The sequence below is a fragment of the Chelonoidis abingdonii genome, chromosome 2 (genome assembly GCF_003597395.2).
Source record: "Chelonoidis abingdonii isolate Lonesome George chromosome 2, CheloAbing_2.0, whole genome shotgun sequence".
Lineage (NCBI taxonomy): Eukaryota > Metazoa > Chordata > Testudines > Testudinidae > Chelonoidis > Chelonoidis abingdonii.
In genome coordinates this window covers 165,991,031-166,015,981 of record NC_133770.1, presented here as the reverse complement: position 1 = coordinate 166,015,981, position 24,951 = coordinate 165,991,031, and the positions used below count along the sequence as shown (strand labels likewise).

The following is a 24,951-nucleotide window of genomic DNA, read 5'->3' as shown; positions in this document are numbered from 1 at the left end:
CCCTCTGCTCACCACATTGAAACAGGTAGAGAAATACAAGGATAATGAGTACCTAGGAGACAGACTCTGGGAAACAGCTTTCACTTGCTTCCCCAGTTCCTGTCCTGGACTCTCCCCTCCCTACCCTCAGCCCAGACCCCACCCTCTCTTCTCCGGGCTGCCGATCCAACTCTTCACTGAGAAAGAAGGAATGGAGAGTCCTGATAAAAGATGAAGGGTCCTGCTCTCCTTGCAAACCCATCCTGAATCGCAGAGCAGTACTGCTGAAGGGACTCTGGCTTTCAGTGCCCCTCCCAATGTGGCCTGGCCTGGCCAGAGCTGGTGAGAAGGGAAGCCTGGGAAAGCTTGTTAATGAACTTAGCGCGGGTGGTATCTCTTGTGCTCCCAAGGAACTGAGAATATAAAACATAAACTGTGTTGGGCTGGAGGGTTTCCAGGGAGTTCACTCAGCTCCTCCTCCCAGACTTAGTGCTTTGCAACCGGGCGCTTGTGGTTGTGAGTCAGTGCCCCAGCTCCTCTCTGCCCACAAGGTGCAGTGAGTCAGAGATGCAAGGGAGGAGATTCATGGTGTGTGTCATGGACCAAAAGGCACCTGCTATGAGCAATTAATTTTAAACCATTATAAATTGTAACAGCAAATAGCAGAGCATCCTCCCCACTCCCAGAAGAGCCTGGAAAGAAGTCCCAGTTCCTTGCTTTCTCTGCAGTCTGAGCAAAGCCCAGGGATGGAGCTGTAAGTGGAGAGGGTGCCCTGCATTTGGAAATGAAGTGGAATTGCCTCAAGGGTTTTTAATCACTGATTTCCACCTCCCTCCCCTTCCTTGGTTACTGCTTGGGCTAATTCCATTGTTGAGCTGGTGATAGGACCCAGGGATTTGGGGTGGGTTTGCTAGATTCTGAAACCTGGATGAAATCCTATCTCTGCCTTGGTTGCATGGGCTCCCTGTGGTTAAATTTCCCCTCTGCCTATCTCCCTTCCACAGGCCTCTTGTCTTAATGATCAGCCTTGAATTACTCCCTTTTTAAGCCTGCCCAGGTGCTTTGGGAAACTGCTCCCATCTGTTTGTTATGTAAAGCTCCACCATTTGCAAGTGCCAGTTGCATGATTCCTTCCCTTCTGAATGTTCCTCAGGTGTCAGCAGGCTGGGTGACTTCTGCATTCGCACCCTACTGAGGAGGGGAGAGCTGGGGCCTTTCTGGCACCAGATGTTTCACGGACACTGGGTTGCTGGGAACAGGCAGGTCTTCAAGGTCTCTGCGGTGTGTCAGGAGGGCTGGCATCCCTCCTTCAGCAACATTCCTGACACCGGATCCCCACCTACCCGTGCAGTGCTGGTGGGACACGTTGCTGCAGCCCTTTCCCCAATATAAACATCAGGGAAACAAAGGCCTCACTGGGACACCCCCTCCAGTGCTGTACATTTCCAGTTCCCACCAGGTAAAGCTCTGGGCCCGGAGTTAATGTTTCACAGAAAAGCCATGAATTATTGCCCTAAAAGGATCCATCTCAGGGATCTTTAATGCTGCTTCTGCTTGCCAGGACCATAGCAAGTGCACAAAGGGGAGAGGAATGAAAGTGGCGCATCCAGTGATTGCTGTGTCAGTCTCAGAGCTCAGTGCAAGCTTTTATTTTGAGTAGCTTCCTTCTCTAAAAGGTCCCAGTGACTGGAGGGATCTGGAGAAGGATGCTCGCATCCCAAGGGAATGGTACAGGTTTGTTCCGGCTGGCTTTGCAAAGACACTGAGATGCCTGTTAATTAAATGCTGCTTCATCTCATACAAAAGGTAGGAATCCCAGGAGGACAAGTGTATTAACTTCCTTCCCCCAGGGATTGTGGGGGCACCACTGTTATGAGGCACGTTAATTTTATGAATGTTTATAAACTTCCATCAAACTCTCTTCTTCTGGGCCTAATGTGCGAACAGCTGCCACATTCCTCCCCAGAGGTGGGTGAGACCATTCCTTGCCTGGGACATCACCAGGCTGAGTGAATGAACATCCATGAATTGCTGTGAGGGCGTGGGTGGGCAAGGTGCTGCAAGAGGAAAAGGTGTGAAGTTGTTTCTGCTGTTTGGGGCTGCATAGACAGGGTATTTTCATTTTTCAACTGGTTTCCAGAGATAATGGATACATTCCAGAGGGCTTTCTCCTGCTGTGGAGAGGAATGAGCTGCCATGGCGCCAGAGTTAAATGTGCTCGGGGTCGAATTTCCTCCCACACTGGTTACCAATCACCCTATCCACACTGGGCATGTGTCTCTCCTCCTCTCAAGAGGGAGCCAGTTTGATTTTGGTTCCTCATGAAGTTCCATCCCTGGGATCCAGGGACTTGTGGTCCCCAGGAGACAGAAGCTCCAGGCGGTGAATGGAGCCCTTACGTCAGGAAGAGTGATGGCTGAAGTGTCCCAGTCCAGCTCAGCATCAGCCTGGGTAAACCAAAGGCTCTCTGGTGGGCTCAGGGGGCTGCAGCGCCTCTCCCCAGCAGTGTTATCCAAGGGAGGTGGAGACTGATGGGGGAGGGGCTGCATTCCTTCCTTCCAACCTGGCCAGGCAGCAGTCCTTTGGGTTCACACTGCAGTGTGGGAAGCAGGGAGGCCATGTGAGGGTGGGCAAGGCAGCATGGCACCTGGCAGGGCTGGGGCTGCAGAGAGGCGTCAGGAGGAATCTCAGCTATTCCACCCTCTGCTAGTTCCGTGCATGACCCGGCCGGTTACAGAAGGGGACACTGAGTTTTCCCCTGTGATTTTGGGGGCGGGGGAGGTTGACACATTTCCCTCCCCCACCCCCAAAGCTGGGCGAGATTTGGGAATTCAGTGAGCCGCTAAGGCTGTGCTGGTGTTAGGCAGAGCAAGGCTGGAGAGTCTCAGCAAAGGGATTGTCTCTGGAGCAGGGGTGAGAAGGTGCAGAGGGACGGCTCACATCCAAGGCATCAGGAGAGCTCGGAGGTGCGCTGAATACCAGCTCAGGTTGCACCTCCCCTCGCTGTGTCGCCAGGACACAGGGAGGCCGTTCAGACTGACCAAACGCTGGGGACCAGAGTCCCCACTGGAAAGGGGTTTGGTGCCAGAGCCCTCAGCATGCCTGGTTCAAATAGACTCCAAACCGCTAGCACCTGGCACTGCTGCAGGATCACAGGTGCAGTCAGTGGAGTCTCACCAGCTTGCGCCAGCTGAGCAGGAGACCTCTGGGTGTCTGCCTGACTCTGCCTTTGCTGCGCAGCAGAACTGGGGAGGCACTGCCAGGCTTGCTGGGGCTGAGAGGCAGCCTTGGGAGAGGTCTGCACTACCATAAAGCCCCATGCTGGCATTGCCAGTGCGTTTGCCCGGGGAGGGGAGAAGGGCTCAGCATAGATAACTCTAAAGGTGTAACTCTGCCCACGCACTGCCACAAGGGACAAGCTTCCCTGCGGCCAGCTCCTCACAGCTTTTCCCACTGCCTCTCTGACACCACCAGAGTCAAGGAACGCTAATCACATCACTGCAGGGTGCAGCACCACAGAGCAGTGACTTGGGGTACATGCTCCTCCTTTTCAGTATTACATTTGAGCCACATGTGCATCCCACACAGAGTCATTGCTTTGCACAGAGCAGGGCTGCTGCCAATGGGGCCTGTGGATTTCCCTCCCCCACCCCTATGAGAACAGGCCTCAGCTTTCAAGCTACACGTGGCTTCTCCTCTTGTGAGTGACCGTAGTTCCTATGGTTGTGCTGTGCACAAGGGAAGCTGTTTCTCCTCATCGCACTTTGGCAGGGGCCGGGGCCTAGGTGATGGCCCAAGAGTTTGGAACTGAAAGATGTCATGTGGAGGGGGATGGGAGAATGGGAGCCATCCCCCGGCTGCAGTACTGCAGCCAGGGATCTATTGGCAATCATAACAACAGAAACTTGCAGGGGAGGAGGGAGTGTTTGGGAAGTGTGTTGTGAACCTGTGCTTGGACACCCCTCCACACCTCAGCATGCCCACAGGCAGCCTTAAGGAACTGCAAAAAAATAAAATAAAAAAAAATAAAGAGAGAAACTTTTGAAATCAGAGAGAAGCCAATCCCCACCTCTCCTGGTAAGCACTTCCTGTTGGGATTAGCAGAGCTGTTGGGCATGTGTGCACTTTTTCTTCAGGAAATACCTTTAGTAAGCCCTGGTGGGGGTCTCCATGGCAACCAGCGAGAGGACCTGCTGATCTAAGCCATTCAGTTCTTTATTGTTCCCTGCATCTCTTTGTTGGCTGCTTTATTGCAATCACTCTGGCAAACATAGCAGTTTGCACCGGTTTGTGAGGGCTGAATGCAGAACTTCTCCATTCTGATGGCCTAGTCTGGCCCAGGGTCATTTGCATGCAAAATCCTTTAAAAAAAAATTAAAAAAAGAGCTGGATTGAGAGTCTGGCTGAATACTGAAGGGCTAAAGGTTAATCTGCACTGCTCCCTTCCCTCAGCTCTCCTAGCCTGTGTCTCTCCCCTGGCTCTGGCCTCTTTAACCTGCTGAAGGGTTTTCTCCTCTTGCTCTTTTTAAGATTGGGGGCGATGAGCATTTTACTTGCTATGAAATTATTTCTCTCTCCTGCCCTTCATCCTCCTCACTGAAAGAGGCCAGCTCTTTGGAAAGCTAATGACAGCTATATGAACTTAGTGACATTTACCATCTGGCCTGAACTTGCCAGACTAAACTCAGTTCTTAGTTCCCATTCAAAGTAATAAAAGCTGCAGAGAGCTGGGGACGTTACATCATGCGTATACTTTTCAAACTTGTTTCAAAGCAATTACACATTCCACCTGGGCCAGAATTGCCCCTCCTCCAGCCAGCGATGTCAGGTTTCCCCGTAGGCTGTCCCTCCCTCTGTCCCTCCCTCACTCGCAGCCCCTAGCCCAGGAATGAGGCACCCTCCCTCCAGAAACTCAAGTTACATTCTCAGACTTGGAATTCAAAAAAGAAAAAGTTTAATGTAAAGGATCTGGCGTTCTTCTCTATTTTGGTCTAGCCCACTGAAGGGCTACCATGTGGTTGGACTTGTACTGTTACAGTCAATAATCTGACAGCGTGCAGCTTTTTCATGAAAAAACTTATTTTAAGTTTTACCTTTATATTTAGCCCTGGTGTGACCGCTGCTGGAATCCTGTGTCCAGTTCTGGTGCCCACAATTCGAGGAGGATGTTGATAAATCGGAGAGGGTTCAGAGAAGAGCCATGAGAATGATTAAAGGATTGGAAAACATGCCTTCTAGTGATAGGCTCAAGGAGCTCAATCGATTTAGCTTAACAAAGAGAAGGTTCAGGGTGACTTGATCATAGCTACCTGGGGAACAAACATTTAATAAAGGGGTCTTCGGTCTAGAAACATAGAACATGATCCAATAGCTGGAAGCTGAAGCTGGACAAATTCAGACTGTAAATAAAGTGCACTTTTTTAAGGGTGAGAGTAATGAACCAGTGGAACAATTTACCAGGGGCAGTGGCGGATTCTCCATCCCTGGCAATTGGATGTTTTTTCTAAAAGCTTTGTCCTAGGAATTACTTGGGGAAAGTGCTATGATCTGGGTGATCACAGTGTTTGGTCCCTTCTGGCTTTGGAATCTAGGAAATGCAGCTCAAGGCTGGGTACTTCAGGTAGCAGTTTGAGTGACAGTACATTTGGAGTCGTATAGTTCATTCCTTTTCAGCCAAGTCTCTCCAAACATTCCTATTAACCCTGCACATGGATTGTAGGACAGGAAGTGCAAAGCACTGCATCTGACTGAAACTACAGGGCAATTTAAGGAGGCAGAATTTATTTGCCAATCACGGAGTTTGGCTAGGAGAGCAGGGGTAACACCCTGTCATAAACAGATAGCTAAGGGTTAATGTTTCTTTTACCTGTAAAGGGTTAACAAAGGGAACCAAACACCTGACCAGAGGCCCAATCAGGAAACAAGATTTTTCAAATCTCAAGGGAGGGAAGTTTGGATGTGGGTTCTTTGTCTCGTCTCTGTTGCTCTCTCGGCTCTGAGAGTGATCTCTCTATCTTCAGGCTTTCTAACCTTCTGTTTCCCAGTTGTAAGTACAGGTATAAGACAATATAGGTTTTTATATTGTTTTTGTATTTACATGTGTGTAGTTTGCTGGAATGTTTTAAATTGTATTTCTTTTTGGATAAGGCTGTTTATTCATTTTTCTTTTAAGCCATTAACCCTGTATATTGTCACCTTGATACAGAGACCATTTTTATGTCTTTTTCTTTCTTTTTATATAAAGCTTTTTTTTTAAGACTGTTTTTGATTTTTTTCCTATGAACGTTAAAGGCTAATGAACGGGAGAGGGGGAAATTCTTTGTGTTAGAGTTACTAGCTTGGATTTGTTATAGGCCGTCTGGTGAGGGGGAGAGACACTTGATCTCTCGTTGTTTGTCGTTTCAAGGAATTGAAGCAGGGTAAGCTCTAGTGTACCCAGGGCGGGAAGATTGGGAGGAGGTAAGGAGGGGAAGGAAAGGGTTATTTCCCTTTGTTGTGAGACTCAGGGCATCTGAGTCTTGGGGTCCCCAGGGAAGGTTTTGGGGAGACCAGAGTGAGTCAGACACTGGAATTTCTGGCTGGTGGCAGCGCTATCAGATCTAAGCTGGTAATTAAGCTTGGAGGTTTTATGCAGGCACCCATTTTGGACGCTAAGGTTCAGAATTGGGACTTATGCTTTATGACACACCCACACTGACAGAAAGAGCCATCCGCCAGGAGGACTGTGGCTTGGCATCTCCTTTGAACAGCAGCAGTGCCATGCCCGCTAACACATGGCCTTGTGTCAATGAGGACTCATTCTTACTTACAAATTGCCAGCACCACTTCCTGCAGCATCCAAGGTCTGTGGCCAAGCCAGTCTTTGATTAGCTTGTGGGAGAGCTAAAAGGGACATGGCTGGCTCTGTGTTAACCATGCAGTCATGGTGTGAGGGTTGCAGGCTGTGGGTCTTCTGGGATACAGGTGGCCTGGGTGAAGTGTTTCTTTCCTGAAGGGACACTGATGTTCAGGACGTGTCTTGACAAATCCCTGGACTTCCAGACCTCACGCTAGGAAGTGTCAGCGGTAAGTGGAGTTGTTATGGCAAACGGTGCTTGAGAGCTGAGGCCCATGCAGTGCCCCTGAGTCCATGCGTTGCACTGCCCAGCTCAGAGAGAGCAGATGAATTGGGGGTGGGTAGCTTTTCTCTTGACTGGTGTTTCACAATAGTACTTCCAGGTCTCTCCACTTTCCTGAGGGCAAAAACTCCCCACCTTTCCTGCCCCCACCTAGGCAAAGAGTGGGAGGAATGCCACACTGCAGCCCTACAGAGTTTTAAATGTTTTTTAATTCTGATATTCCTTCTGTTCCCCCCAGCTCTTCCCGAACATCTGGGGCAGTGGAGCCCTGCCTCTTGTCCTAAGTTGTGATGCATGAGTGACTACCATTGGGTCCATTACAGGGACCTTCTCTGCTGCCGGGAGCTGCCCAGGTTGCCTGTTCAGTGCCTCCCTGCACAAAGGGAGAGAGACAAAGGTCTAGGAAGAATAGTGGGGAGTTCATCTGGTTTATTAAGCCCTTGCTAGAGTGGGCTGCGTGTTCTGGGATTGCTCTTGTGCCGGAGGAGAAGCTGAACAGCGCACAGTGCAGTTTAGCAGCCAGCAGCTTTGTCCCCCTCTGGAGGAGCTGCACCTGTTGGCTTCTTTTAAGTTACAAAATAGTAGTGTGTATAAAAGAGACGTTTCAGTCCGACAGAGCCCAGTGATCAAACAGGCTTACCTTAATTAACATGCACCAAGGACAAACCAGCATCACAGCTCACATAGCAGGCAGGCCTCTCCCAAGGGGAGAGAGGGGGGAGCTGTGGGCTCAAAGACTTCTGTGGGAATTGTGAGCCAAATGTTCTCATGGGCTGCCTGCTCCTGTAATTCAGCTCCTGCTGATTGCTTGCTGCCTAGGGCCCAATCACTAGCCTCTTAGAGGAATGGTTCTTAGTCAGGGAAAGCTTTAGGGGGGTGTTTTTTGCCCAGCCTACAGCAGGGGTAGGACTGCAGGGGATAGAGCAGAAGGCCAATCAAATGTGTTTCCAACTTTCTGTCACCCAGTGCCAAAAGCATCTGTCTGTCCCCTGAGTTGGACCCTGGTCTGCTGCTGCTCCGTGCCCGCTTCAGGGGGCTGCGGGGTCACCCAAAGCTTCTGAGCACCAGGCAGCCAGACATCCCCGTGTGACATACTCCAGCGATTCACAGTTTGAAAGGCTGTCCTCCCATACCCCGACCACTCATCCACCCTGGCCTGGAGGCTGTAGAGTGCCTCTTGCTCTCTAGAGCATACACAAAGCGCAAGCCTAAGCCACCAATGCTCGCCTCCTTTCAAAGGCACTCCATCCGTCTGCCCCTGAAGGGCCGACCTGCTGTTGTTTTCAGCAAGGCAGGCAATCTGCTGGGATGCCACAGTCTTGTCCAAAGCAGTTGCATCCACCTCTTGGATTAGCTGCTGCACCCAGGCCTCGCTTCCAGAGCCAGTGATGGGGACATGAGTGAATAAGCTGCCATCAAAATTAAGCTACCCTGATTCCAGAACTCTTACCCCATCTTGTACTTCAATGAAAGCGCATGACCTTGCTGGATTATCTGGATGCTGGGTTTCTAACCCAGCTCCTCTCCTTCCATAGGGGTTAGCTACCTTAGGCATGCTCATTAGCCTGTGAATTTATTTTCCAAGCGTTCCCACCTGGCCTCATGTTCAGCTCTGCTTCTAAGTGCAGAGATTTACCTAGGTTGCCAGCCGGCTGCCTTGCCTCCTGACTCCCCTGGCTCATCAGCTCCAGCTCAGAGAGAACCCCTGCCCCTCCCGTCCAGCACCTCTGCACTTTGAACCTGCGTGCTCATGCAGTTAATGTAAAACAGCCTTTGACTTTAAGGAGATGGAGGGAGGGGCTTTGTTGACTTAGAAACAAGATCTAGCCCCCACTCCCATGCTAATGGCTAACCTCCCCCCCAGTTCTAGCCCCTCCCAGAGAAAAAGAAAAACAAGAGCCTGAAAATAAAAAAGCAGCCTCTGCCCCTTGAACCCACCATAGGGATCCCTGCCTGGAGAGAAACAGGTCCCTCGTCAGCCCTGTGTCCATGTTCGTGCATCAAACACCTGTGTGAAAAATAGCATATCTGGGTTCTGCATGCAAATGCCCCAGGATATTAGATAAAGCTGATTGTAAATTGTCCTGAAGTTTTGTTCTCCCCTGAGCAATCTTCTCACCAGTCCTGTAGGTCCAGCTGAGACGTGTAAGGATTTGCAGACTATCGTAGACTAGCATAGAATTGCTGGCAAGCTTTCTTGAAACTCTTTCCAAGCCAGTTTTATAGGCAATGCCTTGCCCTGGTCCCCAGCACAAACACAGTGCAGAGGATTTGTACTAGCTCTGGCCTGGTGAACAGGAATATTTTCTTCCTGGCTAAAGTCTCTTTTTACGGGCCCAGAGTTTGTTTAATGGAAGAGGACACCTCCAACATGAACTGGGAATCTGAAGGGTCTAATAATCCCTGTTCTAAATCTCCCCGCACATACAGCGATCAGATAATTGCACAATTACTGCGGTTGGCAATATTAGAGCAGTCCATGGCACTTCTGGGTGTGACTCCGAACTTCAAAGTCTGATTCATTATCAAAGCTTTTGACTCCCTCCTATCCCTGGATGCAGAGAGCAGTGGCTGGGTTTAGACTCAAGTGCTAGCAGGACTTTCACAGACAAAGCAAAACCTCACAGTCTAAGTCATATCAACAATAAACAAGGCACAAAACCAAAGCAAGGTTGCCTGGCTTGCAGAGGGGATGAGTGCTCACAGTTCCTCTGTGGCTTCAGTGGGAGACATAGAACACAGGCCGCAAGCCTTCCCTGGGTGATCTGTTTCTATATGAAATAACTGCATGAGGTGGATATGATTTAAACTGTACCCTGCTCACCCCACTTGGAGAACAGATGCTAACACAGTTTCAGGGCAAAAAAGATAACAGGAGAAAGTGTCGTCTTCTTATTAGTGTTACTGTCACATGTAGGAGCCCTGGCCATGGACCCACTGTGCCGGGCGCTATACAAACACAAAACAAAAGGACAGTCCCTGCCCCAAAGAGTTTACAATCTGAGAGAAGAGATGACCAATCACATGGACTAACAGGGGTACAGGAGACAGTGTTGGTCAATGTGATGGACTGTGGTCTCAGCTCACTGCAGCCTTGGCTTGTCAAGTTTTTTTATATATATTCCGGGAAAGGAGGTTTCAAGGAGGCATTTGAAGGTGGATCGTGAGGTAGCTTTGGGGAGAAACTTATAAGCGTCCAGGGCACAGTGGAAGAGAGCACAAGGCTGCTTGTTTGAAAGTTTAACAAGTGGGCGATGGAGGCTGGAATCGTGGGCTGATCAGAGGCAAAAGTAGACGTCTCAGTAGAGAGTGAGAGAGGACAGGTGGGGGGATGACTGTAAATGGCCTTGAAAGTGAGGGCAAGCAGTTTATGTTTGATGCAATGGAGTGAGGCATTTTCATGAGATGGTATCGTTTTCTGGAGTGATTTCTTTTGTTGTTGGTCTGTTGTTATTTATTACTGTTGGAAAGGAGGGAACAGAACAACATTACATTGCAGAGTCCTTTGGTGTCTGAGTACATAGATGGGATGGAAATCCGCTTTGTAAGGTGCCTATGACTAATAATTTGAAACACAAAATGCCAGAGCTACTAGAAATGCGCATTTCATGAGGTGGTACAAGATCAAGGAAAGCGAGACTGCTTTCCCTGATTACTTAAAGGGTTGCTGTCAGTCTAAAACGCCCATATCAAAAAACTTGTTATTTGTGTTATTGATAAACTTCTGAGGCAATTGGCACCCTGCCCTTGGTGGTATGAGTTGACAGCACTGCAGGGCGGACGGTGAATTTTCCTCTCGACTAACCAGTCAAACTTTTTTTTAAATCATGAAAACATTTTGGCTGTTTTCTCTTAAACATTTTCCCCCAAAGCATCTCATATGTGTAAGAAATAAAGAAATGCCTAAAACAACAACAACAACAAAAACAAGACAGGATTTATGGCAGAGAAAAGCAATGTTCCTCTAAATGGACCTTTCCTTTTTTTTAACACCAGAATATTATTTGTATTACAATTGCGCTTCAGAGACTAGGTCCTTGTTGTCCAAGGTGCTGTACATAAATATAGTCTGTGCCCTGAAGTTGCACTGTTTAAAGGTGTGATTTTAAACCAATGCAAGCCTCTTTGTGGGGGTGGAGGTGGGGGTGTTAGCTAAAGTAATTAGAAATTCATTTAAGCTAAACTGAAATAAGTGTCCACACAAGGAGTGACACCAGCTTGATAGTTTAAAAACTTATTTAAGTTAAACTGGTGTAACTCTGTGGATGGGGCAAAACCATGTTGCATTTCAGGATAACTCCTCAGGGCAGTGTGGGAAGAAAAGTGCACTTAGCAATCAACACCTCTGCAAGCTTCTTTCAGTGTTGTTTTGTGCTTACATTGCTGGAGTTGTGTTTTCTATGTGTGTCTGTTTGATGGCTGCAGGGTATGAAGTGCTCAGCTCCATGGGTTCTGGGTAGGTAAGTCATCTGTTGCATATGACTTACCTGTGTGGAGTAGATGGAATCATGCTTGTAGGGGTCAGATGCTGTAGCCCAAGTCTGCAGCTCTGTGAACAAGTGGCTTTCTGAGCATGATGCTGGGATAATGCCAATGTGCAGAGCGCTCCCACTGGTGTCTCTTTATGAGTTCCTCTCTGGGGGAGGGGAAGGGGCACTGCTGTGTGTTTCTAGCAGTATCCACGAGAAAGCTCTTGTCTGTTTGATTGATGAGTGCACTGATAAATTAGCTTAGCGCTGGGGCTGGGGGTATGTAATGCCACTCAGGCATTGGGGAGGATGTGGAGAGTCTGACACACACGGAGGAAATCCAATTGATGTTTTGCTCTTGGATTCAATATCACGCTGGTGGAGAAAGCCTCCAAATTGAATTGGAGTCCGAACAGGGCTGATGGGGATGGGAGCAGGTGGGAGGGGCGTGCTGTCGTCCTTTCCGACATTGGATGTGAGCTGAACCAAGCCTATGGAGCCATGGAGCCATGGACACCTAAGCCATGCCCCAGAGAGACACCCTGACTTTCGCAGTGCCCTGCTCTCCCTGGCAGTGCCAGGTATTGCGCCAAGCTAAAGCAGTGATTTGTTTTGCATCGGGGGGTGGGTATCTTCTATGACACCCTGCCTCCTTCCCCCTTTGTTCCTGGCCCTGCAACTCCCAAGTCCTTCCAGCCGTGATGCCTTGAGCAGCTGTGAGGAGAGGGATTGAACCTCTGCAGGGGTAAAGACTTCTCTGCGGGAAGCCGTCATGACATTTCACCCTGTAGGTGATTAGTGTCTTTAGAAGCAATGTCTGCCCCTGAGACTCTGCTCCCAAGGCAGAGTTTAGGGTCTGGGAGAGTGCACAAGTGGGTCTCTGTGTATTTCAGCGGACACTGCTTTCAAATGACAGGTAGAATTCAGGGAGCCTCACATGAGCTGCTTCCAGACTGGACTCATCTTAAGTAGCTTTGCTTGGAGCCAGGAGGTGCAGAGTAGTTGATTTGCATATGAACTTTCTGGAGAGCTCTGTTTGTTCTCACACACTCGGAGGTTGCAGCCTTGCTCCTCAGCTACTTTGTATCGGGTGTTCTCTAAAGCGGAAACCGGAGAGGAATCCTGGAACAGGAACCCTGCAAGACAGAGCGGTTTAAAAGGCAGTGCCCAAGGCCCAGCCTCCCAGCCTACATATGCTCTGACAGGCTCTAATGTAGTTGGGAGACAACAGATCAAGTAGAGTCGGAGAGTCTTGGAATGAAGAGAAAGGATCTTTGTGCTGCTAAACCAAATGTTGCATTTGATGGCAGCTGCAATTCTCCCATCTTAATAGAGTTGGAAACTTGGAATACTCCAGCCAGCACCTGTTCAACTGGAGGCTCACCTGAGCTGACCCAGCCCAGCCAGGACACTGCTGTTAAGAAAGCATTTACTACTTAGCTTCTGCCTTAATGCAGTTCCCGCAATTGATCCTCCTCCTTCTCCCCCTTCCTTAAAATACTTTAAGCGAAGTGGTAATCAGACAGCATGAAACCTGGCCTGCTTTGCTGGCTGCCATCTCTGAGCTTTGCAGGAAGGGAGAGATTGGGCAGAGTGTGGTGCTCCCAAGGGCAGCCTCTGCATGCGCTCTCTTTCTGGGGGGTTCAGCTACTGGAGAGAGGAGCGGGGCCGGGGAGAGAGTCATGCACGAGCCAAGATTTTCAGAAGTGAGTTGCAATTTTGAATGACTAACTGAAGACCCCCTTAAAGGGGCCTGATTTTCAGAAAGTGCACAGCATCGACCCTCTGAAAATCAGGTCCCTTTGAGACATCTCATATTCCCTTCTGAAAACCTTGGCCAAAGTATTTTCTTATCGTAAGGGGCTGGGCTGACTGATGCTTGGTAAAAGGTCAAAGGGCGCATGAACAACCTCAACTTCCTTGCTAATGTCTGGGTTATAAAATGAAGGTGAAATGCTTAATCCTGCTGCAGTTGCTTTTAACCTCTGCCTCTTCTTCCCCTCTCCCCCCTGCTCTGTGGGCTGTGTGGCAGGCCTGCTAGCTGCTGTCCTTTTCAGGCTGACAGGTAGGTGAGCTGAATTGTCCTTCGCACCATGCCATCTTCAAGTCACCAGCACGTCCTCAATGGATGCAGCCATCTGCCTGGCAAGCACGGCACCCTGTTGCAGCTGTCATAGCTGCTTCCCGCACCCATCATCGCAGCTTAATTAAACTGCAGTGGCCTGTCACACTGCGCCCCGACACTGCTTCAACAAACCGCCATGTGTGGAAAGCTGAGACCTGCAGAGCGCTGCAGGAGGGTGGCACAGGAGACTCCAAGCGGGACGCACAAACCCCAATAAACGTCCGTTCGCAGTGTGGTTTCCTTTTGTCTCTATTTTCTTTCTCTCTCTCCTAACTCTTCCAGTTCTGCCCAAAGCGAAAATTGAAGTGGAGTCGCATTCGGCTCACCCTGGCGACCTCCTCCAATTGCGCTGCCGGCTACGGGACGATGTCCAGAGCATCAACTGGGTGCGAGACGGGGTCCAGCTGTCAGAGGACAACCGGACGCGCATCACTGGGGAGGAGGTAGAGGTCAGGGACGCTGTGCCTGAGGACTCAGGGCTCTATGCCTGCATGACGAACAGCCCCTCAGGGAGTGAGACCACCTACTTCTCCGTTAATGTCTCAGGTTCGTAGCAGCCCTGGGGCTGGACACAAAGGGAAGGGGGACCCAGCTGCCAGGCAGTAGGGCAGGAAGCAGATTACCTGTGTGGGAACGGGGTGTAAACCTTGTGTGCACACACCTGCATATGGTCTTATCTTTCTTCTGGTAGCTGCTGGGGCTGTTACGGTCTGTGGGGCACTGGTCGGGGAACCCCAAAGCTTTACAAAGGTTAGGTGTGCAACCCGCACCAGAGCATCCTTGTGTGCCCTCCCTGCCGTGTGTCCTGGAGCAGTTCTAGGAATAAGCTGATGCATTCTCTGTGCCGCGGCACCGCACGTCCATACATCCTGGATGCGCATTTGTAGCGTGTTGGACTTCTTGTCCCCCTCCTTTCACTGGCTCTGCTGGCTGCCTCAGCGGGGATGGGCACATGTGGAATGTGGCAGCTTCTTTGACTCATGCCGCAGCAGCTGTTCCCCTGGGGCTGATCCTGGAGTGGTATGACTGGGGATACAAGCACCAGGGTAATGGAAATATGTTACACCTGGCCAAGGACTCTTTTCAGTGCTTGCTGCAGGAGGTTGCCTGGAATGGTTTGGAGCAAAGGTGTTGCACAGCAGAGTGTATATGGGGGGATTCAGAGCAGTTGCTGGGCTGGCTGGATATGGGAGGCGAGGCCCTAGGGTCAGGTTAGCCACTAAGAAATGTCTGGGGAGTTTTGAGTGGGTTTGCAAATCCCGTCTTGCAGGCTGACAGGGCAGAGTGCACCTGTGCATCTGTCTCACAACCTTGGCCCACTGTAGCTAGGTCACATAGTTGTTCTGAGCCGTGGAAGGTGTGGAAGGAAACCGCCATTGGGTTGTCTCAGGCCAGGGGCAGGAAAAGTCAGCAGGTTTTACTGGGCCAGCTGCATGTTTTGCTGGCTGTTCTGAGTGCTCTGCCATGTCTCGCGGGGTCACCATGGGGTCTGGTGTGCAGGGTTCATCAGGACACTGCTTGCGAAGGGGAACGCCAGGGAGGCAAATGGGAGACCGTCCTCCAGACGACCAACAGCCATTGGGTTTTATTGCCGACCCTGGAACAATTGGGCAGTGTTCTGAAGAGGAAGGCTGGAAGCATTAGCAGCTGTTCCCAAGCAAGCAGAGCAGGGATGGTGCAGGAGAGAAGGGAGGATGTGGGTAACTGGGCATTTAGGAATCAAATGAGAATTTCTCAGCATTGCTGGGACCTGCCTACAGAGTGACCCAGGGCCTAACCTTTGACTCTCTGTGAGTGCTATTCCAGCCCAGTTTGCTACTCCTTGCTGGAAGGTGTCTCCAGGTGTCTGGGAGGCAGAACTGTCAGATAGGTGACTAGATCACAGCCCTTTTACCATCCAGAGGACTGGTCGCTGGCGGCCCGGCCCTGCAGAGCCTGTCATTAAAGCTCTCTGAGCTGTTTTGGCCCCATCCATCCTGGGCACGCAGCCATGCTTGCAATAGCCATGGTCCAGCACAGCATTTTCCAGCAGGGGGTAGCTGACCAAACTTCAGGCTGATTTCGGTGACTGTCGAGGGAGGTAGATGGTTTTCTAACAACCTCATTAACTAAAAACTTCCTATAGATTTACGCCCCCTAGAGAATCTATATTGTGCTTTGTTAGCCTCTCCTCATGTTGGGTGTGGATGCAGTGTCCCAGCCATGCCTGCCCGTCACCCTGTTTGGAAAACATCTTCAGACTTGCTTACAAGCATTAGCCAGGCTCAGATCTAGATTAATTAGTAGACGGACTGGGCAGTGTCTAGGTACCGTGGTGCTAGATAAATACAATAGTCAGTAAAGAGGAGCTGGGTGGGAACTGGTGGCAGAGTGGCTAGAACTAGCATGTCTTATGGTGTTGGAGTTGGAGTGCCTGATGGTGGTTAGGAAGCTGAGCTGCCATATAGGGAGGGGCCCAAGCAGTCTGTACTTAACGCGTCTGCAGAACCTCAGCTCTCATGCAAAGATGCATTGTGTCTCCAGCCATTGGGTTAAGGGAAATGCTTAGAAACGTGACCTGAGCGTAACTGCTATAGCATTGTCTGCCTGAGCCTGCAGACAGACTGAACTGATAGCTCCAAGGGGGATGAGCTGCCATGCATCTCAGGGTCCATTTAAATGTCAATGCTATTAACCATTTCCCTGCTGATGGTTGTAGCAGACACATCCAGCTAGTGCTTAAGCCACTACCTCAACCCCCGTCCCTGGGGGCTGAAACCCCCAGCTAACCCCCACTCTTCTGCTTTGTCCCCCAGCTCCCTTTCTGCCAATGTGGTTCTGTATTGCCAATGCCACAGTGCATGGTGCACTGAAAGCAGAAATGTGGGACATTACATTGTATGAATTCAGTATGAAAATTGGCAGGGCCAGGCTCCTAGCACTGATCGCACCTCTTCCTATCTTTCTTAGTTGATGTAAAATCCCTGTGTTCTAACTGAAATGCGGCTGCTGCAGAGCGCCAGGCCTCCTGCATGGTGATACACACCGTGGCGTCTAGGGCCTGCGCCAGGGAGTTAGGCCAGGTTTGCTGCCGAGTCCTTGGGCCGTTGGTTGTGTGTGGGCGGGTGGGAACTCTCAGCCCCTGGTCCTGTCTCAGGCAGGGCTGTTCTGGGCTGCAGTTGCAAGGCCAAGGAGAGAGATGCAGGGGCCAGGCTGGGGCCAGACTTCCTTCATTCCTCCCTGAGTGCTAAGGAACACAGGTCTGAGCGAGGGGGCAGATTCCTTCCAAGCAGTCGACTGCCCAGAGTTCTCCGCTCCGTCTCCCCTGGCCCCAGAACCCATGTATTCAGGTCCCTCCCAGGGCTGAAGGGATGGCTTGTTTTGACCCTCCTGGCTTCCCTTGTCCACATGTTCCTCAGTCCCTGGTGTTGGAACCCCACTGTTACGTGAGGTGAAAGCCTGCAAAATGGCATGGACCAGCGAGAAACCTGACAAGTCTGACCCACCCCGATGACTGCAGAGCTCTCCGCTGCCCCCTTCATGTGATGACACAGCGCGGGCAGCAAATCATGTTGCCATGACTTGCTGGTCCCCAGCATGTGAAATGTACAAGTGAGCATCTGTCTGGGAGGGGCATGCCGGGAAGCCCTCCTTTCCCGTTGTCCCCAGGCGGGGAGGAATAGGGAGCTGTTATGTACAGTTCCTAAACTGTACCTTTTAATTCTGCCCATCGGAGCTGTTCTGCAGTTTGCTCTGGGGCTGTGTTTGTGTTAGTGGGAACCTCCTTTGCTGCTTAGACAAGGGAGGTAAATGGCTCCTAGGCAGCCCAATGAATAGCTTCCCTTGTGCAGGACAAGGCGGAGGAAGGGTAAAAGCCACACCCGGGAAGGGAGTGGCCCTGTGCTGCTCTGCTTGGTTCTTCTTCCTGCAGGATGGTAAGTGAGGCAGCTGGAAGCAAAACTGAAACCTGGCCCTTTCTTCTCTCTCTTCTCTTGCAGACGCTCTTCCATCTGCTGAGGATGACGATGACGATGATGACTCCTCCTCGGAGGAGAAGGAGGCAGATAACACCAAACCGAACCGTACGCATGAGACACGATTTGATACCTAACACAACCTCAGGCAGACACTGCCCTCTCCCGGCTGCTAACTCTCCGGGGGGAGGAAGGGTCTTGGCCCCAAAACCTCGGGCACCGCATTTCATGGGGTGGTGTCTCCTTTTTATTTTTTGTCATTCACTAAAGCAACTTAAGAGTTTTTATGAGAGGCCTAGCCCATTGGCAGGGCCTTGCCCAGCACTGCCAGGGCCTAGCAGGGGATAGCCCAGGCTGCCAGCAGCCATAGCAAACAGCTGTGAGCTGCATGCTGTTATCCTCTGCTCACCTGTGAGTTTCCCAAAGTGCCCTCACTGCCCCTGCCTGCAGATGTAGCAGGCTGGGAGAAAACGCTTATGCCTCCAGGCTTCAGCTTGCCATTCATTCACCCAGACCATTATCTGCTTTGGAAATGTCAAGGTCACCTGGGCTGCTGGAGTTGCATGAGACAAAAAGGGTGCCAGCGGGTGAATGCCTCTGAAGGAGCTGGCCTTGTGCACATGAGTGGCTGGCCTGGAGCCATGTGCATACATCTACATAACACTCAGAGCCTGACAAAAGGCCAGCAGCTTGTTCTGGGAAGTGACTCCTGCTCCAGCCAGTCCCATCTGGAGAACGCAAGGGCTGGGGGAGGGCAGAGACCCACCAACTGGGCAGGCCAGGCAAACCTCTAGCTTCCTGGTGTTGCCAATATCCCAGTTAGGGGTGTGTCTGCCTGGGGAAATGGACTGGCATAATTATACTGGGAGAAGGATCCTGCTGGAGTTGTTCTGGTATAACTCACTGGTATAATTTTCCAGAATGAGTGTCCACTGGGGGAGTTATAGTGCCCTAACTATAATTGTCTAATTATCCCAGTATAATTATGCCAGTAAGTTTCCCCGGGTAGACAAGGCCTTAGTTTCGATAAGGGAGCTGCTAAAATACTGTGTGTCTCCTTCCCTGAAACGTGTTCATGATCTGTCTGGTTGGGGTAGGATGTCTACAATCCACTGTAGCTCTAGGTTCCTGGCCCACCTGACTGCAGGGTTAAACCAGTGAGGATACTCTTCAGTATTTTTAAAAATCCTGCCCATTCCCTGTCCACCAAACCCTCCTACTGCAATCACACTCAGATTAGCAGCTGCAGCTTCTGCCTCCACGCTCGCAAGGCAAAGCCAGCCACGGAGGAGTCCTGGTCCCATCTGAATAGCATAATTTGGGCTGGAAGGGAGCATATCCCCAGGTGCAGGACAGGCGTCTCCCATGACCGTGTGACACAAGTGATCAAAGACTTTGTAGGCTACTGGAGCCACGATCTCACCCGGGTTGCACTGCAGACAGCCGGTGGCCTGTTAACGGGGCCTGGCTGCTCATCCAGCTGAGAGGGGCTCTGGAAAGAACTGATACTAGTGCAGGTGACATCTCTTGAACCTCCCCGGCTCTCCCTTTGGCTGTGTTGGCCCCTCTTCTCCTTCACAGTTTACAACAAACCCCTTTGTAGCCACCAGAGTCTGTTCTTCCCCTAAGCCAGAAGCCGGGGCTGGGGCAGAGGGATGGCATCTTTATCAGTGTGCCCCATTGCACTGGGAGCATTGTGCAGCCTGCAGGGGAAGTTCCAAGCCCACATGGCCCGTTGTGAGGTCCCAGTGCCAGCATGCCAGAGTCCTTCCCCATGCTGACTCGCCTCTCTCTGCCCAGTGGCTGTGGCTCCCTACTGGACATACCCCGAGAAGATGGAGAAGAAGCTCCATGCTGTCCCAGCTGCCAAAACGGTGAAGTTCAAGTGCCCATCGAGCGGGACGCCCAGCCCCACACTGCGCTGGCTGAAGAACGGCAAGGAGTTCAAGCCCGACCACCGCATCGGTGGATACAAGGTGAGCAGGAATGGGGGTGCTGTGCAGATAGGGGGTATGGATTGGTCTGGAGCATGGAGGCTGTGGGATTTTTTCTGTCTGAAGCTAACAGGCTCTGTCAGGCAGTGCCCAGGAGCACTTGGGTCTTAGGTGTTCTTTGTGCACCCACCACTGCAGTGAATAGGCACCAAGTTCCAGCCCCAGGCTCCCAGTATCATGGTGAAAGGAGCTGCGCAAAGTGGGCAGTCCTGAATGCCCCCCCGGGGGCTCTTGTTCTTCTAGGGTCAGCCTTTCTCTTTAGGGCCAGGTTCTCAGCTGGGGTAAACTGCCCTCATTTCACTGCCTTGTGCACAGCTCCATTCCCTGCAATGGAGCTCTGCCAGCCTACACCTGCTGAGGATTGGGCCCAAGTATCCTGTTCTGGATAAAGCAGCAGCATCTCTCTTGTATGTCCAGGTAGGTTGGGAGGGGAAGTTCTCTCAATGCCTGTCGCTCAACAGCCTGCAGGATTATAAAGTGGGGGGCGATGGTCCCAGGGAGACATTTCTCTAACTTTCTAAAATGATTTGTCTCCCCTTTGCTGTTATAATAATCCCTTGGGAACCTGAATACAAAACTCCTCCTTCTTAAAAATGTATTGGATTCTATCCCCACTGGATATATGTGCATAGGTGTGTTATTGTAGTGTTGCTTGTGAATAAGCTTTGTGCAGGGCAGTGGTGATGTAGAATACTTTGTGAGCACGGGGCTGCCTGTGCACTGGGCTGTCACTGCAGGGGGAATATATGTGCGTGCTGGGTTGTTGTTGCAGAGTGGAGCATTGTGGGAGTGGGGCTGGGGTGATGCTGGTTGGGTTGTGAGCACTGGGCTTCTGGTACAAATAATTCTTATTGAAAAGTGCATTGAGGAGGAGGAAGGATGGACATGTGGTGGAGGCACTGGACTGGGCCTCTGGAGCTCTGGGTTCAACTCCCTGTCTCTGTTACAGGCTCCCTGTGTGACCTTGGGCAAATCACGTAACCTCTCTGTTCCTCAGTTCCCCCACCTGTGAAATGGGAGTAACAAACCTTCTCCATCTCCCAGGGTGAGGCTGCATCTCTAAATGTATCTGGGCACCTCCCAAGCTATAGGAAAAGTCAGATAAGAACTGAGACTGAAACCATTACTTTGGGTGGGGAAGTGAATGGGTGTTGCAGATTAGCATGCACTGGGAAGGCTGCTCCTTTGGGCTGCAGTCTCCCAGCAGGGACAGATGGGCCCCTGTAACATTCAGGTTACAAAACAGACCTGTGAGGGTGACCTGCTGATGGGTCAAGCTTGTGCTAGTATGCATTATCAGGGAGGGGATGGAAGAAGGGCCAAAATGAGTCTCTTGCCTAGCTTTGACATTGGGGTTTTTTGCTCCTCTACTGTATTGATCTGCACACAAACTGCATCAGGTTCCCCCCCTCATTTGTGATACTCTGGGGAATTCTCTGGGCTCTTCCCACGCCAGGGCTGTTAGAGGACAAGCCCAGTTGCTGCAGGGGATGATTTTATTACAGGGCAACAATATGGCCAGCAGAAGCAGTGAGGGCCCTAGGCTAGCAGGTTTCTTGGGAAAGTCTCCCAGGCCCAGCTCTCAGGCAGTAATTCACTCCTTGATACTTGGCTCCCTTAGGAAGAGCAGGACAGGCCACTTGGCTCCGATGCAGGTTTGTTGTTTGCTAGGGATGTGCTGTCTGGGAGTGAACTGAAGCAGGTGAATGGAGCCTTGGACTCTTGAGCTCTCCAAGGAGTGTGGGACTAGTATCTCACTGTTTCCTTTCCCTTGTAACAAAGCTGTCGTTCGGGGCTCTGAGTTCAAATCCAAGCAGGAGAGGACCTGGGAGCACTATGCAGGCTCCCTGGATGGCCAGTGCTGGAGTCTGACAGCCAAAAGAGAGAGAGCACTTGCTGCTCTGATTTCTTTCTAGCGGTTGCTATTGCACAATATTGGCGGGAACAGCTTACCCTGTGATTGCTAGGGGAGCATTTCCCTGTCATCTTTAAAGCTACTGCGAGTGGCTAGAGAAGGGAAAGGTGTTCTGGCAGTGGGTGCAGGCGTTCTGCTGTCTGGTTTTGATGCTCCTCCTTCGGTTGCCCGGAGAACGTGTTTCAGTGCTGAACGATTCAGTGCTGCCACCACAGCTCCACTGCATAGACTCCCGCATCCATAATACTCCTCCCGAAGTAGCCGGAGGGAAGAACTGTCCTTTTTTCCTTCTCTTTTTAAAACTGAAGTGTTGGTCAAGGCCTCTCAGGAGGAATCAATAGTGGCTTTAGTGAGACACAATCCATGATTCATGCATCAAATAATTACCCTCATTCCTCCTGAATCAAACCAATTTGAAGAAGGTTCTGTGCCATTTTCCTGTTAAAGTGAAATCAGGCTCCATTGGTGCACTCTTGTTTTTCTTAGTCATTTGTAGCAACTACATTTTGGTTTTGCCTGGCTGAGTTGGCACATGTATTGGGCCTTGAAAAACTTCTAGAGCAGCTGGATGGCTTTGTGTGCTGTTGAATTTACCTTTCTCTGCTGGAGACAAGGATTCCCACCTGTGTCAGCTCCTCCAGAGCACAGTGGGAGCTCCCTGTTTGGGGCTGCAAGGAAGGAAACAGATAAGCCGTAGATCTGTTGTGGAAGGTGATTTCCCAGCCACAGAGATGCAAACAAGGAACGTTGTGTGGCCAATATGGTAACCTGGTGGCTGCAGCTGCTACTTCGAGTAGTGTGTTTCCCTGTGCTTGGGATAGGAGCCTCAGGTCTCCCAGGAGATGTTGCCCTCTCCTGCGAGAGAGACTCTCTGAGTCAGCTCTCTGCTCTGCACTCCCTTCCAGCTAGCAGTTTGATTATTCACTGGCCACTGAATCATGCACATGATTGTGCAAATGAAATCCAGCTATTGGCCCATGTCCCATTATGGTCCAGCAAGGCGCTGGCACAAACCCCAGAAATCAGCCACATCATGACGCTGCTAAGCTCACTTCATTACATGCTGGGGTGGCGCTATCTGCTCAAAGAGTCCCCTGGCTCTAAGGAATCAAAGGTGAGCAGGAGACTGGCCTTTCAGGCAGGGAACGGCCATGGCATGGACACCAGGAGAGTCTCCTTGGCATTTGTTAGTAAGATTTCATCCTTGTAACACCCTGGAATTGTACGCTTTCAATCCAACCCTCCTGGTGCTCATGGGACTCCGAGAAAAACCCCTTCGTCAGTGACACCACCCTTCCTTCCCAGTTCCTCCTATATTAGGTTTGTCATTATTATTATTTCTGAGATCGGGGCCCCACTGTGCCAAGTGCTGCCCATACATGCACATAGTAAGAGTGCTCCTGCTCTTCCCAACCATTTAAATAGACGAGACACAGAGTGGGAGAAAGGAAGTACTTGTAGCCCTTTTTACAGATGGAAAACTGAGGCGTAAGGTAGCCCAAGATCACCCAGAGCCAGGAATAAGAATCCCAGCTTTCTGAGCTCCCCTCCAGTGTCCTTACCCAAGGGCAGTCTTCCTCTCATGCATCACTGTTGAAGCAACTGGGCTTCCAAAGTTCAAATCCCAGCAGGGCCGACTCAGCCTTGCACTTTTTGGAGAGAGCCCCATCGTGCCAGGAGGTTTTGATCCCTGAGCTGTTCATGGTGCAGGGAAGGGAAGTGTCTCTCGTAAACAACTTTGAATGCTAGATGCCTGGGCACTTTCCATAGCAGTGGGGTGGTGCTTCATCTCCTGACTGGTCTCCCGAGGCCCTGCCCTCTTAGGCTAGTGCTGGCTGCCTTTCAGTGGTGCTGTTCACATGAAGTCTGTGACGTACCTGGGGGCAAAAGGCACAGCTATATAAATTTTGATTCACAACAGTTGTAACTAGAAGGCTTCAGGACAGAACTGAGGACGGCCAGTACCTTCTCCCAGGGCAAGCCAGTTTTTCAATAAGCACAGGCAGAAAATGCTTCTCCATTCCCCGAATGCCACATTAAATCACTCTGCCACTGTATGGCATTTCTGCACTGATAGTGCCTGGAGAGGCTACAGAGGCGCACAGGGCTCAGTTCATTGACACCTAAATGCTCTGCGTTGTGTCCTTGTGCTGTGGGAAGCTCCTGCTGCCCTAGCCTGTTGCTGTGAGCTGACTCTGACAATGGCACAGTGGCTGTAATTGGAAGGTGAAGGCCTGGGCACACAATGCAATGCCCAGATGGAGAGGTGGGATAATGGGGCTAGAATCCAGCTTGGAGCCAGGAATGCAGCAGCACCAGCATAAAGCTGGTATCACAGAAGGCCTTGATAGGAGAAGCTGCTTCTTGGGATCCTGCTTTCATCCAGCGGCAACAAAGGTGGTTTTATTCAGGAGTGAACGTGGCTGTGTTGAGTAGAGGGAGCTCAGCTTCCATGGCCCAGGAAACCGTAGTGGAGACGCTAGTCCAGCATGGGACATCCACAGTAAAACCCCTTCTTGTCACCCCTCACCCTCTCCAAGCCAAACAGTCGAGATCTGGGATGCTTTGGGACTGGGAGTGCAGGAAACAGTTTTGCTGCTCCAAGATGCTGCAATTGCAACAGTGCATGTGTCTCAGCTACCCTGCCTGGAGCATGCTGAGCTGTTCGGAGCTTGCTGCAGTGTTGTGAATTGCATGGGGTAGAGTCTGGCCTACAGTCTCATGAAGCCCCCTGGGAACATCAGCAGGAGGACCCTTGCTCACCTGCTTGCTTTTTAATCTCTGTTTCCACTCAGGGGCTCATGTGACAGAGAGCTCCCTGCAGTCAGGGGTGGAGGTGCTGGCCCTGGGGGCGAGGGTGGGAAGAGGACTGCCCACAAAAGGGGATAAAGTCAGGGGGCTGCGGGGGGTGACTCAGGGATGTGCCTCGATATCCAGGCTCTGTCCTGTCTGCTGAACTCGGAATTGATTCCTGCGTGGGAGTGGGGACTGGCTAGGGAGGAGCTCTTATCCGGGTGACATGGGAGTAGCACAGGCCGGAGCAGTCTGTTCTGAGAGATGCATGACAGTTTGGAGCAGTGAGATTCTGCTCCCGTGATGCTGCGGGCGCGAGGGCAGGCTGGGGCTGTCTGGAGAGGGGTTTCCTGCAGTCAGTGCCAGCCCATCAAACTCCATTGACATCATGTTTCCAGATGCAGATGGCCGTGTGTTGCGTCTGTCCTGGGACAGCTGGGAGTGATTACCATCCCCTGTAGCAATGGGCAAAGGTGACCTTGAGCCAAGATTTATGGCCTGTCTAGAACACGAGGCCCAGGGGTCAGAGATGGCTTTGACGTGCTCTGGAATTGGAGGGCATGTGTTCTATCAAACGCAGCCCTAGCATGGTCTGGGGCCCCTAA

The 24,951-nt window shown here is 51.1% G+C and overlaps 1 protein-coding gene across 2 annotated transcripts in view; it reads left to right on the top strand.

The window, feature by feature from the left end:
- The window catches only part of FGFR1 (fibroblast growth factor receptor 1), a 75,036-nt gene that overhangs the window by 21,784 nt on the left and 28,301 nt on the right, over positions 1–24,951 (top strand). The window contains exons 3-5 of one of the 2 annotated variants that reach the window (XM_032774581.2): positions 13,974–14,237; positions 17,669–17,752; positions 19,445–19,620. In XM_032774581.2, coding sequence (XP_032630472.1) covers positions 13,974–14,237; positions 17,669–17,752; positions 19,445–19,620 — 524 coding nt within the window. The remainder of the gene's footprint in view (positions 1–13,973; positions 14,238–17,668; positions 17,753–19,444; positions 19,621–24,951) is intronic. The other variant, XM_075062784.1, reaches the window with a different exon arrangement.